The 15,260-nt window shown below is 39.0% G+C and overlaps 2 protein-coding genes across 5 annotated transcripts in view; one reads left to right on the forward strand and one right to left on the reverse strand.

The window, feature by feature from the left end:
- Nucleotides 1-4,404, forward strand: part of CEP83 (centrosomal protein 83) — a 154,217-nt gene extending 149,813 nt beyond the window's left edge. For 2 of the 4 annotated variants that reach the window (XM_036891049.2, XM_036891048.2), the window contains 4 exons: nucleotides 1,070-1,173; nucleotides 2,575-2,764; nucleotides 2,860-2,942; nucleotides 3,716-4,404. In XM_036891049.2, coding sequence (XP_036746944.2) covers nucleotides 1,070-1,173; nucleotides 2,575-2,764; nucleotides 2,860-2,942; nucleotides 3,716-3,761 — 423 coding nt within the window. In that variant the 3' untranslated portion in view covers nucleotides 3,762-4,404. Of the gene's footprint in view, nucleotides 1-1,069; nucleotides 1,174-2,574; nucleotides 2,765-2,859; nucleotides 3,026-3,715 lie in introns of all 4 variants that reach the window. The other 2 variants (XR_008991949.1, XM_036891050.2) reach the window with 2 other exon arrangements.
- Nucleotides 4,405-5,842: 1,438 nt separating this feature from the next.
- Nucleotides 5,843-15,260, reverse strand: part of PLXNC1 (plexin C1) — a 132,218-nt gene continuing 122,800 nt past the window's right edge. Inside the window, exons 25-31 of the mRNA XM_036891047.2 lie at nucleotides 13,977-14,008; nucleotides 13,771-13,878; nucleotides 12,457-12,620; nucleotides 10,978-11,125; nucleotides 8,738-8,878; nucleotides 8,581-8,655; nucleotides 5,843-7,433 (exon numbers count right to left, since the gene is read on the reverse strand). Of these exons, the coding sequence (XP_036746942.2) occupies nucleotides 7,329-7,433; nucleotides 8,581-8,655; nucleotides 8,738-8,878; nucleotides 10,978-11,125; nucleotides 12,457-12,620; nucleotides 13,771-13,878; nucleotides 13,977-14,008 (773 nt within the window). The 3' untranslated portion in view covers nucleotides 5,843-7,328. The remainder of the gene's footprint in view (nucleotides 7,434-8,580; nucleotides 8,656-8,737; nucleotides 8,879-10,977; nucleotides 11,126-12,456; nucleotides 12,621-13,770; nucleotides 13,879-13,976; nucleotides 14,009-15,260) is intronic.

The following is a 15,260-nucleotide window of genomic DNA, read 5'->3' on the forward strand; positions in this document are numbered from 1 at the left end:
ACCCAGATGACCCTGAATAACAGACTAGGGAAATAAAATTAACTATGTAATATTCCTAAGTGGAATGTGACAGTGAGTGGACTATACTCGTAAGCGATAACATGAATAAATCGCACAATATTGGGGAAAAAACCCCAGAAGGGTGTATACTATGATTCCGTTCATATCAAGTTCAAAAATAGACAAAACTAAAACATAGCTTTGGAAGTAGGTTACCTTTTCAGAGGACAGAAGGGGTAGAGATTGAAAGGAGGAAGGGTAGAGGCACTTTTGGTGCGGCAGTGCTCTTGACCTGTGAGGTGACAGTGCTGGCATGTGCTTTACGATTTTACATTTTGCTTTCCATTTATGTTCTGTGCATTTTTAGCCTGTTATGCTTCAGTACAAAGATAACCTAAATGGTTTGTAGCTACTAAATGAGTCCCAACATTTATAGTAGTTTCTCTATAAAACAAAACTGAGAAAAACCTTTTTTCATATACTTCTTTTGTATGATACATGGATTTTTTTTCCATATTATTAGAAAATATTCTCTTTGTAAAGTTTAAACTTTTTTCTTTTTTAATGTTTAGGAAGGCAAACTTTCAAACTGAAATACGTCCATAAGCTATGTCAGCCTTCTGATCCTTTACTGCTTTGGGAACAATTTATCATTGCAAACATGCCTTTAATTTTTAATTCTTTTAAGTACATGGTATCTTACAGGAAAATGAAGAACTCATGATTCCTTTTCTGGTGACAGGCAAACTCATTCGTAAAATTTGACTCCTTCCCTTTTTAGGTTTTTTATTTGCAGCAGTTTAGTCAGTCATACCAATTTTTCAATTTGGGATTGTAATAGTTTTATTTGTAATAGTTTTATCCTCACATTAAGAATATGAGGTAGATTTGTGGTTAGTTATCTCTGCAGTTTTCAATAAGTCTCATGTGATCTTTGTTCCCAGTATTCAGTGAAAATACTCATCTTTAAATAAAACTTTTTTGGTGGGTAAAATATTCACTGTATAGTTTTGTTCAATTAGGAGATCATGTGTTAACATACTTATTCATATTGTTTCTCTTTTTCTAGAGAAAATCTCTTCATGAAAACAAATTGAAGAGACTGCAGGAGAAAGTAGAAGTCTTGGAGGCAAAGAGAGAAGAACTGGAAACAGAAAATCAGGTGTTACATAGGTAATGCATTTGTATGTATACATATCCCATGTGTTTATTTTGATACTATAGAACTTTGATAGTATAACGCACTTTGTTTTCTTTTAAAATATACATTTAAAAGAATTCCAAAACTATTCATTATACTTACAATTCATGATCCTTGTAATGTTTTTTTCTGGCTAAATGTTCCTTCAAACTAAAACTTAGCTCTAACACATGCCAGGCATTTGTGTTGTAGTTGGTACTGCCAGGTTTAAGTTCTTGCTGCTGAACAAGATGGTTAAAACAACTGCATAGTTCTAAAAATGTGGCTAGCTAGATCTTTGAATCAAAGACCAGTTTTTGACTTCTTGGTGTGGCAAAATATTATTGGCTCTAGCTTCTGGTTTTGCATTTATATCCAACCACAGCTAATGATATGTGTCATTAGCATTTTTGAGCACAGAAGATTTACCAAATTAAGTTACTGGTAGTAGCACTGTATGACCCATTTGATTCCAGTTAATAAAAATACTTTCCAAATTCAGGTAATTAGTGATAGCCTTCAGCATTTAGACAGCATCAGACTTCTCTAATGGAAATTGCTTATAATATCAACCAGTGATGTTTTATAATGTACACTGGTTTTCTGGGTATAATTGTTGCCAAAATATGAACAGTTGTTTTTTTAGAACACCCAAGAGGTTTCTAGGCTGTGAAATTAGTGCCAACTTTACAATACTCTGTTTCAAAGTAAGAAACCACCAACTTCATTTTACAAAAAAATTCAACTTTTTCTTCCATAACGATTAATTTTAAAATATAATCAGTTCAAGATTAGGCAGCTATGGCACAGATCATCTAGAATTTCAAGTGGTTTTGAAATATACTGGTATGATTGATGATCAGGAAATTCATGTCCAAAAAAGATCTATAAAGGCCTAAAAAATTAGCTTTTTTATCCATGTAATTTTTCCCTAAAGTTGGATAGTTTCACCTTTGTCATTAGCTATATTTTCAAAAATTCGGTTGAACAATATGAAATTCCCTATATTTAACCATAGTTTACCTAAAAAAATGGCAGCTTCATACAAGTCAACCTATTATTTTCTCTATTCCTTTTTGATTCTTTCTGTAAAATAAGATGGTACCATTTTGGTGTAAGGAGTCTCCTTTTAGTTTCAGGGTTCATGGGCTGTGGAAGTAGAGTGGAAAAGAAAATAAAAGTATCAAAAGATTTTTAATCTTTGATTAATGGGAAAATAATACATATGAGCTATAATGTCATGTTTCTGTATCTTTCTGGATAAACAAATATTTTGTGTATATATTATATACAGATAAATCTAATTTAGAAATCCTCTTCCAATTAAAAATTATATTCTATGAATTGTACTGTGTTTCAGTAAAGAGCAGAAACACTTTTTTTTTCTTTTTAAGACAAAATGTTCCATTTGATGAATATACAAGGCTTCAAAAAAGACTAAGGGACATACAGAGAAGACATAATGAATTTCGAAGTTTAATTTTGGTTCCTAATATACCTCCAACTGCATCTGTTAATCCTGTTAGCTTTCAGTCATCAGCCATGATTCCAGGCATGGAACTATCCTTTCCTCCTCATATGCAGGTATGAGCATTTATTTTAGGGAATAAAAAAGTTAGGCAGACATTTCTCTAAGTTTCTACCTTTTAGAGTTAAAAACTCAAATTTTTCTTTATCAGAGAAATTTGCTGAGAAGCAAAATGGATTTGAATCTGTCCTATCCAGGAGTGACGGTACCAGGCATGAGATCACCTACGGGCAGGTCAAACACAGAAACTTGACCGATGAATCTGAGTTTGTAGCTCACTCATATACACTACTGAGTACTGCCGGGCATTGACGAATGTACTGTACCATGCGCTTTCCATATAATATTTAATCCTAATGAAAAATGCTCTGAGGGAAGGTAGTAGACCCAGTTTACAGATGAGGTAATTGGAAGAGGTGAAGTGACTTGTCTAAGGTTGTGGCAAATAAATAAGTGACTGAGTTGAGTGTCAACCTAAATCTGTGTGATCTAAAAACCTAGGCTCGTTCTGCTGTATCATCAGGTCTTTGAGATATTGAAGGAATCAAAATCATTGGATGATTTTCAGAAGATGAACTATTAACAAGTAAATACATACTGATATTTTAAGCACCAAAATTTTAGTCACTGAATTGATTCTCAGACCAAGTGCTTTGTTTATAATAAACTGCTATTAAACTCCAGCCTTGTTAGAAAGTTGCCATATAAGTGCCATACACCTGGGCCCGACATTAGTATTTTCTGATTCACTCCCTGGTGAGTTTTATACCTAGAGAAGAACAGACTTTGGTTTTTGCTTAAGGCTAGAGCCTGAGGCAGGAGAAAAGCAGGGACTAGTTACTAGTCTAGCCCCTGCTGCTGGGTTCTTCGGCTGCTAAAATGGTCATCTTCTGCCAGATGTTGCATGCCTGAATAAAAGGTACTGGGGCTGCTGTCTGACAGCTATTTTTCTGCTACCTTTCCTGAGGTAAGGTAAGGTAGCAGTGTTTCTCTTCTGTGTTTTTAAGGAGGAACAGCATCAAAGGGAACTCTCTCTACTTCGCAAAAGACTAGAAGAACTAGAAACAACACAGAGAAAACAACTCGAGGAACTTGGATCTCCTGGGGAGTGATGTTCTTGGAGAAAAGACAGATCGCAACGGGTGAAATCAGTGACTCCCTAAAGCTTGAAGTTTTAAAGTATGTGGCATTTAGATACCTTATGACTGTTTGCCAAAACACTCAATGTGCCTCAAGAAAAGGTACCAACTATGTGCTGTAATTGCATCAGTGTCTGAATTTTAGAATTATACTAATGACAAGTGAAGCATTACCACAGCTTAAGGAGTTTAGAGTATTTGATGACCCTTTGAGAATGTAAAAGTAAAAAAGTAAGTAAAAGGTACTAATTAGGGAAATCAAGGTTTTAAATTATTTTATAAATTTGTTGAATTTTTTTGGCATTTGCCTGAAATACTCCCATGTTAAATTCCCTCGTCTGAGATGCTTGGCAGTAACAGGGTCAATAAACATGTTCTGGTTTACTGTATACAGGAGTTACAAACCTCTTTTTCTTGATAAAAGGTAACAATCTAAAAAGTCAACAAAAAAGTAAAAAACAGATGTCTAAGTATATATTCATTATAAAAATGCTACCTTTTCTAAAAGCTGTATACATGTAATTTGTTAAATAGTTTAATAAATATTTTTCTATCTCGATCATCTTTTGTTTTATTTTGACCAGAAGTATGCATGTAGCAATGTAAATCTCACTAATTTTGGCTTTGTTGAGTTTGTTATTTTTCTATTAATTCCAAGTACAAGTAATTAAATCCTATGGCTGTGTAAAACAAAAAGGCAGTTCATTGCAAACCTTGAACCCTGGGGTTGTGGTGGTGGTGGTGGGGGAGCCCTTTAGAAATTAGAAATATGGTTGGAATTTAACTTCGCTTCCCAGTTTTGAATCTAACCAAATTATTATAAATGTTTTATTTCTGTGCTCCATAAGGAATTCTGCTGGAAATACTTCACATCCACAAGGCAAAGCTCAAGTCTGCCAAACTAGGTGGAATGTTCATTATCCAGAAGTCTTCATGATAAGAAGTCCAGGTTGATAATGGAGGCCAGGAATATAATTGATCAGTCCTTAGCATCTTTGAGGAGACTAGATTTACTACATAATATATAAGGTGCTTATTCACTTAGAGCATACAGTGACACCTTATTCTTAAAAAATAATTTCCATGGAACCACTTAGAATAAAAGCTACTTTAACTAGAAATTTGAAGGAAAAAGAGACAAAACAGCCCATATCTACACCAAAATGTTTATTTTTGGATATAGACATTTAAAACATTCATCTCCAAGAACAGCTTCAATCAGGTATACAGTAAGAAATAGACTTTAAATCCCTCATACAGAAAAGGTAACAGAATTAATTTTTAAATGCTGCCGTAGACTAGTGTTAGGAAAAAAAAAAGTTTATAAATGGTTTTGCATCAAAAAAATATGCAAAGAAAGTTGAAAATAGAAATTGTTTGCCATTTATTTCTCTGGTTGCTGTTTAATATAGACCCAGTGACTGATTGTCTTCAGCACACATCTAATTTGGCCATTTACTGTGTTTGGCTAATGTGACCTAGATAGTGCTTTTCACTGGCGGATTGACAAACACGCTACACACATCAGTGAATCTTCACGCCACCTCAGTGAGGTAGGTCAGAATTATTGTACAGAAATTGAGGCACAAAGAGGTAAGTGACTTGCCCACAGTTCTCAGCAGCACAGTTCCAGACGAGGAGGCTAAGTCTCCATGCGGAGCTCATGTGCCAGAGAGCTGGACAGGGACACCCTCATGTAGCATTTATTAAGTACCTAGATAAAGCTGTAGCTGATCCTTTGCATTTTCTTGGCATTTCTGTACCCTAAAGAAGGGGAAGTCTTTTGGGCAACTCCTACCCTTGGCTCTCAACTCTCCTTTTGTTCTCTTCTGAGTGCCTTCACATCGAGGCTATAGCAGCTATAGCTGGGGACCAGACCTCTCACCTTTATCCTTGTAAGTAAGCTATTTGGTAGCATTTTTGAGGTGTGTCCATTGGACAGACAATGGTCAAAAATGATGGGACTGGGAAGGAAGGGGCCTATCGAGGCAATAACTGCTTATTTTCTCTGATCAGTTTGTTTAGGTGTCTCCTCTGAAGCAGATATTGAGGAGCAAGAATTGCATTTAAGACAAATTCACATTTAAATGCTGATATCATTACCACACAATGTTGGCAAATGATTTTAAAGATAGGATCAATGTTTTTATTTGCTACTTGAAAAAATTTCTTTCCTCCATCAGGGATTTGGAGCACCAAGGGTTAAAGGTGCCACAAGGAAAGTGTGAAAGTTGACAAACTTTTTACTTCTGGTTTAACAGAAGGAAAACACAGTGGTATTAAAATTGGCCATGAGCAGCAAACATTCAGGAATAGAAAACCAGCAATAAAAAGACAATATAACTGGGTAGGGAATTCTTTAAAAAGAAAGGCATGAATAAAATTATTTTTAATTCTTTCTCTTGTGAGGAATACTTTCAAAAAGTACATAGTAAGACTAAGATACCAAGTTGTATACTAATATTTTTCAGGCCTTGGGCCTCATATATATTCATATATAATACTCCAATGTGAACAACAATTTCATGAAATGTAAAATGTGTTGTTGTTGTTGTTTTTTAAATCACACACAAGTATTTATAACCACAGGGTTCACCAGAAATCTAAAGCAAGGAGACACTAGTATAGAAATGTAGGATTAATTCTGATCAGTTTTTAGGCGGAAGTAAACTAATGATACAGTAGCCAACATGTCCACCATCAGAGACATTTAGTATGAAAAAAAATGAGAACACATGTTTGGACAAAGTTTCTGGATAAAATGCTGTTGGATTTAATGACGTCTACTTGCTCTCCTTGCTCTAGATCTCAGTTGTGAAATGGAGGTGAGTTTGATGGAGTGCAGTTGGTGACCACTGAAAAACACGAGCCCTTTCAACAATGTTGCAACACTGTTAGTTTTTGGTTTAAACACACACACACACACACACACACACACACTCACAAATGCTAAATGTACACACTACCAAATTCTGTGGTCAGCTTTTCCAAGAACTACTGGGGAAAGTTTCAATGCTGCAAATCCTCGAGGTTGCCCTAACACCCCCACCTTGTTTCCAAATGACTCATTTCACATTTTGTTTTGATCATTGGCAATGTCCCTTTTCTGCAGAGGTGCAGTGTAGTCACAAGTGCTACATAGCTGTAGTTTTCAAATGAAACCACTTATATCATTGTGCTTAAGTGGAGACTGTAGTTACAAGACTGACACTTGCTCACTGGCCCTGTATTCTCTGTAAACAAGGAGGCTGTTTGCAACAACCACTTCAACTCTATTTACAGAAAGGTTCCCACAGCATACACACAGGCACAGTGGTTGGAATGCTTTCTAAAAGCTGTGCATGTGCCTTGGTCTCTTAAAAAGACAGTGTGTGGAACCTATGTGCAAACTTAAAAACTAACGACATAGTAGCTCAAGTAGCCATTTTGCTCCCAAGTCGTCTGAAGAACTTTTGCCAGATTAAGTCAGGCCCCAGAGTGCTCACATCCACTTGCATCTCTTCTTTTCATCAAATAAGACTTTTACATGCAAGAGTTGTTTCTGAGCTTCTTCCAGCCCTCGTTCTCTTTCTAGTTTATTTAGAATCTGTTGACAATTAGAACAGTTATTTTAGATATTGTTGTTTTAGCATTACAATTCCGGTGGGTTTTTTTTTTTTTTTTGCATTCCTGATGCTGTGAGTGGGAAAATCTGTATGAAACAGATGCCAACATTTTCTTCGACCATTTACATACTCACTTTATAAGTTGTTTTGCTAAGTCATTGTCACAAGATCAACATCACTTTGGCTTAAAATAGAAGCTCCCAAGAAAGACCAACTATTTGCTTACAAATATGTGGCCAGACTTCCAACACCCTGTTTTATGCATTATGTCACAGCCATTCCAAGCACAGCAAGCATTCCTGGGCAGCCAACATGCAGGCAAGTATTTCTTCTTAAATGCAGCAGGCAGGGGCATCCTGGTCAGGGATGAGTGTTTCCCTCCCTCCCGTCCTGGGCAGTGGGCAGGATAGTCCCTCCCCTCCCCAGTGCTTCCCTTCTGACCCCTGGCCCCTGGCAAGAAGGATGCTTATCATGTTTAAGGAACTCATTGCCTCTACCCTACCTTAGTGCTTCACTTGATCTTCAAGTAGCAAATGGAATTGGTGAGCTATTCTCACCATTGACATGGATAGCCTGTCCAGCATGACTGAGTGGGGGGAATCAGGGAAGGGGGAATTAACATATATTTGGAAACAGCACATCTGATGACTGTCTGTGTGAATTCCCAAAGAAAAAAATCCAGATTAAGGAGAATTAATCATAAAGGAGAATGGTTTATTGAAATAATTGTTTAAGTTAGAAATATGTCATACTTTATATCAACTCTTGAAAACAGATTCTAGGCGATTTAACGAGCTTAGCTTTCCATTTAGCAGATTACCATCAAGCATAAGCTGGCCCCATTTAACAGGACCAGTACTTACTTATCAGAGTTAACTTGAGTCAGTGTGGCTGTAGGCCCCATTCACTCAAATGTAAATTCAAGCTGGTCCCAAGGTAGGTAGCAGGATAAAACTAAGAGGGGCAGCCTCAGGCAGGGTCCGGCTTGGTGCCAGGATCCCCCATCTCAGACAGGCTTCCTGGCCATTTGGGATGCCAAAGCTGTCCTGAGACCTACAGAATGCCTTATAACCAAATCCCGGGGACCAAGTCACATCAACGCTTTTAAAATATTATTTAAAATCTTACCTCATCAAAATATTTTACGATGTATTTGTATATTTCTGTCAAGGCCACTTCTTCATTAAATTCATTTTCATGTTTCTTAAAGAAAAAGGCTTGTTGAGAGATTTTGAAATGACTTTTAAAAAGAAAGTATAATCTTATTTCTACTTTCTAATAATACCTTAGATTCCTGAGTTAAGAATTCTTCCATTTCTGAAGATGACAATGGAGGCAAATCCCTGATTGCTTTGTAGTAAGATTTTACTTCTTCTTTGTAGGTTGGGATATCCTTGGCATAGAGAAGTTTATTAGTTGGTGCTTCCTGAAAAAAAGCAGCCATCACAAAGAGAATAAAGACTCATGGGCAATTTATGACAGAAACAATGTAGCTGAACCCCACCACCACCATTACTACCTTCTGGTAATAAGGCTTCTTCATGCAGTAAGCCTTCCGAAGTGCTGATGACTGACTGCGATCCAGATAGTTCTAGTGAGTCACTGTTATTTTCAGGCAGATTAAATGCTAATATATTCTGCCTTCCTCTCATAAAAGAAGTAAAATTATTATTTTTGCATGATTTTGAGTTACTATAACAATGGAACTTATTTCAATCATAGTTCATTGCTAATGGTTGAAAAAAGCCTGAATTAAAACATTTGCTCTCATCCTCACCCACCAGTGCATTTAGGCATTTATAAAAGACTTGATTGTAGGTCTGATTGAGCCCTTTATGTAACCATGGAAGTGGTAAGTAATTGGCACACTTTTCTGCGGGTCCCTTTTATGTTTATCTTCCAGTGTCCTCAAGGAAGCACACGTTCATTAGTATTGTCTGATTTTGCAAAAGTTCCCTGGCAGTTTGCAAGTTTTTATGTAATTATAACCATGACAATCGAAAAATTTTTTAAATTTACTCAGGGCTAATGTTCTAATAGATTTTTAAATATACTGTATTGATAGCTTGAATGCTGTGTCAGTAGCTTGATGAATCATTCATTCTAAAGCATGCCTAGACTGAGATATTACCAAGATGTTTTTGTAGAACCCACAAATCAAGCAGTCATTAACTGACCATTTATTTAGCCAGGCGCTGTGGGCAGATACTGAGTGTAAAAAGGTAGGATGACCAGTATCTGCTTACCATCTAGTTGGGAAGACAAAACTTACACTGTGCTTAACTACACCATGATCAGTGGCAGGAGAATAAAGAAAAGGACTGTGAAGTTGTACAAATCAAGGATCATAACTTTGAGTGCCACTCTGTAATGGTTGAAACTTACCAAAACACAAGTAATCTTTTTTTTACTCTAATAAATAAGCATTTGAGTGTCTTCAAGTGTGTTGTGTGCCAAGAAAGTAAATGGTAAGTACATCAGGGGACGTTCATGGAGTAGATATATTTAGACTAATATGAGTCTCCCCCGGTTTTTGGTACACATTGGGAAATCATGTTTCTTGAATGAATAAGTAGGGTTTTACTAGACAGAGGGGTTATGAGAGAAAAGGGATGTGAAAAAGAGTTCATGGTAAATTTGGGAAAAGTAAAGCTGTAATATAGAAGGCATATGAAGTGTATAAAATAAAGCCAGAAAAGAGACACAAAGTTTCATAGTTTTTTAGTGTCTGTAGAAACAAAATTTATACTTTGCTATAAAAGTTTTCACAGAGTTCTGCAGTTAGGGTAGGGAAAATAATCTACTTGGTTTTCATTTTAAAAAAAAAGAGACAGGAGGGGCCATGTGGCACTGTGAAGACAATGATTTTTAAGCAGAGGACTGAGAAGATCCAATTTATGTTTTAGAAAGATAGCCTAAGACCTGGGCAGAGGACCGAGAATAACAGGACAGAGACATTAAAAGGGAGCAGTAACCACCCTAGGATAAAGGTTGGAGAAGGGAGGAGGAGGAGCCAGAGAGCCCCTGCTCAGTGGTAATCAGGTACAGGCAGTGCTCAGTTTATCATATTTCAGAGTGTTCATATAAGACCAAAACATCTCTTTTGAACTTTGCTCTGTATTTTTATCTTCTTTGCATTCTTAGGGCTTTGCCTAGCAAAGAAAAACAACATTGATGTTTTGATTATAAAGTGACAAACTGGTAGCATTAGAAATCTCAGGCAGGGTTTTCTTGCCCATGAGCAATTTGTTAGACTCTTTTAGGTATATTCATTTGGAGTTAATATAGGCAAATTTCAGTAGTTTCATAGTTTTTTAGTGTCTGTAGAAACAAAATTTATACTTTGCTATAAAAGTTTTCACAGAGTTCTGCAGTTAGGGTAGGGAAAATAATCTACTTGGTTTTCATTTAAAAAAAAAAAAGAGACAGAAAAGCAAATCTTCAGTGCCCATCACTGACTGTTTCTTCTTAGCGGGTGTGGTTTAGACCAGCCATTACACAAGAAATGCTAAAGCTGGGCCTTACCTTCCCGAGTTGCTGCTCTGTGAGAGAAAATGCATCCATGAATGCCTGGGCAATCACTGATAGACAGCTGTCTATGTGTGGTGTCTTCTTGATGTCAAAGACAAACTGAGGGTTCTTCAAGATGTTTACCCAGAAGCGAAGAGGAAGGCTGTTCCGAGAGAGAGAGAGCTCTTTCCAAACACAGCCATTCACAGACGGTGGAGGCTGTGTTCATCACAGTTGGTAAGTGGTTGTTCAGGGTCTTGTTCTTCAAGACTGTCCCAAGCAACAGCTGGGAGCATCTCTCAGAGAACAAGAAAGGGTTAAACTGACAGAAGAACTGAAAGAAAGGACTAGAGCAGGGTAAGACTGGAAGGAGCCATTGATAAGAATTTCCTGCAGATAGTTGTAATTATATTAGACAAAGGTTACCAATGGGAACATCTCATCAGATTCCGAGGACCTGACCATCTCACCCCTAAACTGCCATCATCTCCCACCCCCCGAGCTCTCAGCAATCAACACAGACTCAGACCGTCTCTCTTCTGCTCAGAACCCTTTGTGACTCTCCACCCAACTCCGGATACTCTTCCCTGTGTTCACTACAGGTCTGCTGGCCACCTCCCTGTGCACACATACCGGCAAGCTTGTGCCTCAGGCTTGTACATCCTCCTTTCCCACTTTACTGTACTAACCACACTTCTAACATACTACAGCTTACCTACTTGTCTCCACCTAGAGAATTGCAAGCTCTAGAGCTCAGCACTTAGTAGGTACTCAGATTGCTGGATATGAACTTGGGAATCAAAGTCCTTCCATTATCTTCTCCTCAACTCTGTCACAGCCAATTGTATGGCTGCGGGCCTGTCACTAGCCCTGCTGTCCTGACTCCTGCCTTGCTCGGATGCCGCGATCTTCACGGTGAAATGGTAGTGCACCAAACCCAAGCTTGGTGCGGGAAAAGCAGGGCCTGGGAATAGAAGGCTGGGACACAGAAAGGGAGTGGGCTCAAGGAGACAGTCTGATTAAATGGAGGTCAAACCTGGAGTTCTGAACTTCAGTTTTGAACTTATTTAAAATGGTCTGGCTGGCCTGAATGTTCGGAAGGGCTTGAGCTTACCCTCAGAAGCTCTGTGACATCGCAGCTCAGAGTCTGTCTTAGCTTATGCACAAAGTATTCCAAAGAGGAGTAATGAGCTACATTTCTTTACTGAGGAGACATTTAGAATAAATCTGGATGCTTGGCTTAAGGGAAAATGTTAAGAATAAAACAGTCCTTTGGCCAATTCTAAGTACTGTATTTGATCAAACAAATTTCTATACAGAATCAGAGTATAGACAGCTTATAAATTGCAAAGTTACCAATTCTGAGAGTCAAGAATTTTCTTGACTCCCCACGAAATATTAATTTCTCATTTTCGTAACTATGCCCTTCTTTTAGTTAAGGTTCTGTCCCAGATTCGTGACAACAGTCAGTAATTGCCTACTGTTTCTCCCTACCTGTTTGTTTTCCATATGTGCACGACGTCAGGGTCGGTAATTTTTTTGTTTTCAGCCTGGGCATCCAAAAAGTCAAAAAAATATTTTATAGCAAATGGAGCTCTGCTGTTGGGTAAACTCCAAATGCTCCTAAAAAGTTTTTCAAGCACAGAGTGAATTGCCACCTGAAAGACAGAGAACATCAAACTCAGGAGATTAAAAAAATAGCATCACAGTTTAGAAAACAAAATAAAATCCAGGTTCAGAGAAATGATGTGCAAAAGAGGAAAAACAAGCTGAGAAGAATGTGTAAAACTCAAATGAGGCCAACACTCACTGTAAGGGACAACGGCCCTGAAAATCCATGCCCAGCTTTAGATTTGGTTTATAAGTATCTTGCTGATAACAACAGTGTTCAGTCAACAGGGAGGATCTCTTAGAAATCTCTAGCAGTTGAAATGTTACTTGTAGGGCTATTGCATAAACCAAGAAGCCACACATTAGCTTTTATTAGTTACATTAAGCCTGGAAAAATTCAAAAACGATGTTGCTTGGATCCCAGAATGTTTTTCTCTTGCGTATATTTGCATCACAGGGTTTTACTGCGTACTTTCCAAAGTGTTTTACAAAAACCAAGTAAGCACAGCTCTGTGTGACAGATGAGAAAATCAACAGGCTCTGGCTGTCCTCTGCCCACTAACCCACATCTACTGAGCCCTAAGCAGACCCTCTGCTACAATCCGAAGAAGCCTGCGCAGCAGGGGTCTAGGCCCAGGTGCGGGTAATGGAAGGTGTATTGCTAGTCATTTCAGGGCACAAAAGGGATCACCACGCAGACCCGTGTTAATCCTAATAAAATGCCGATAAGGTAAAGCTTGCTCCTGCTTTGGTTTTCTGCTGGCTTTCACATCTGGCATCTTTTATATGGAGGAAAAAAAGAAAAATTTACTAGGTTTATAGCCCCTGACCCCTGCCCTTCATTTTATTTGCAATTTAAAGAGGGACTTTTACTGCTCATCTATAATAACAAGTAAACTAAAAGGAATAATTATCCTGTCAACCTAAAAAAATAACAATAATGAAATGGTGAGTTAAAGAGACTGAGAACAATATAAAATTCTTGATTGAAGACGCTACAGTAGAAATTTGTAAAGTACTGTTATCTTTGCAGTTTATAAAAAAAGAAGGGGCTAGGAAGTGTTTACAGCTTAAACTTCCATTTTGCTTTGCTAGGAGGCACAGGGGATTTGTAACATTTTCACAGTTCGGTGGAAATTAAGTCAAACATCACACCCCCCAGGGCAGCCAGAAAGCTCTCCGGTGCAGTAAGTATACCTTGGTTGACAGCAGCTTTGTCAGATACATTTCTTTCACTTTGAACTTGTGCTTCCCTCGATGTCTCTTTCCTTGCACATCTTGGAATGCTTCCGAGTCTGGTAAAATCTACAGGGAAAGGCAGAGGAGAAGTATCACCCAAGGAGACTGGTCGTGCTACAGAAGGCACCCAATTCAGCGGTGAGCACGAGGAAGCCTGAACTCACCAAGTGGCAGTGGTCTTCCGAGTATTCCACATCTGAATGCCAGAGAAAGGGAGAGAAAACAGTCCGTTAAAACAACCAGAGGCTAACTGCTTTCTTGTAACATGCCCTGTTAGTGCTATCAACAGCAGAGGCTATGTGAGCTCTCCTCCCTGAGCTCATAACTACACATTCCCCCCAGGTCTCAGGAACAGGGTGAAGGCAGATGGGCCAGGGGCTGGAGTAGAAAGCAAGTGCCCTGGCCCTGTGCTAACACAGGCTGAATGAGCACTGCTGGGGATGGAGTAGGAGAGGTTCAGGCATCACTCATTTAACAACTTTACTTGGCGCTCCTAATGCATGCCAGGGCTACAGGGAACACAGCAATGAGTAAGACGGGCCCAGTTCCCACCCAGATGGGATTTACAGCCTAGCCAGTGAGAGGCTTCATACTAATTGCACAGCTGATGAATTACAATTGTGATAGGATTGTGAGGAACAATTACATGCTAAGTGTCTAACAAGGAACTGGCCTAGTCTAGTCGGTTTCCCTAAGGAAGAGATGTTGCAGCTGAACCTAAGTGAATGGGTAGAGTTAGCCAGGCACGTGTTGGAAGGGAATAGGGGGGCAAGGGCCCTAAGGTGAGGAGGAGGCAATGGGGTGGAGCTCATAGAGCAAGTGGGAGAGGACAGAGTGAAGATGAAGACAGTCTTGGAAGAAGTGTGACTGTAAAGGAAGTAATAAATTGAGGGAAAAGAAGATTGAGGTACTGGGATTTTGTTTTAAAGATGACAGACTAGACCATCTTGACATGGTAATGGAAACAGTACAATAGATGGGGCGGTACAGAAAGTACGGGTGAGAGAATAGACTATCGGGTGGCATGAGGATGTTCAGAAGGCAGGGAAGGATGGTGGGATCCAGGCGGGAGACTGGCCTTGGACGGGAGGAAGGGAAGCCCCGGAATGTAAGGGGAAATGAGGAAATGGGCAGACGGGTCAGGGTGTTGGATGCTGAGGGGGTTCTGATTCCCGTTTCTTTGAAGCTCAAGTGGAGTCCACCTGACAGGAGAGCTGTGTGGGTAGAGCTCTGAGGAGAGAAGGTGGAATTACGGAGGGCACAGGGTGAGTTGCCTAGAGAAACGGTGGGAGGAGGCTGCCCCAGGGCCCTGGACAGGTCGGGTGCCCTGAGGTCACAGTGACTGCCGCTGTGTGCCTCTCGGGCACTGCCTGGGGCAGGTTCCTGAGCAGCAGGCGGTTGGGGTCATGCGGGGGTGGGATGATGATAGAGGGGCTGATGAAGGGGCA

The sequence above is a fragment of the Manis pentadactyla genome, chromosome 10 (assembly GCF_030020395.1).
Source record: "Manis pentadactyla isolate mManPen7 chromosome 10, mManPen7.hap1, whole genome shotgun sequence".
Lineage (NCBI taxonomy): Eukaryota > Metazoa > Chordata > Mammalia > Pholidota > Manidae > Manis > Manis pentadactyla.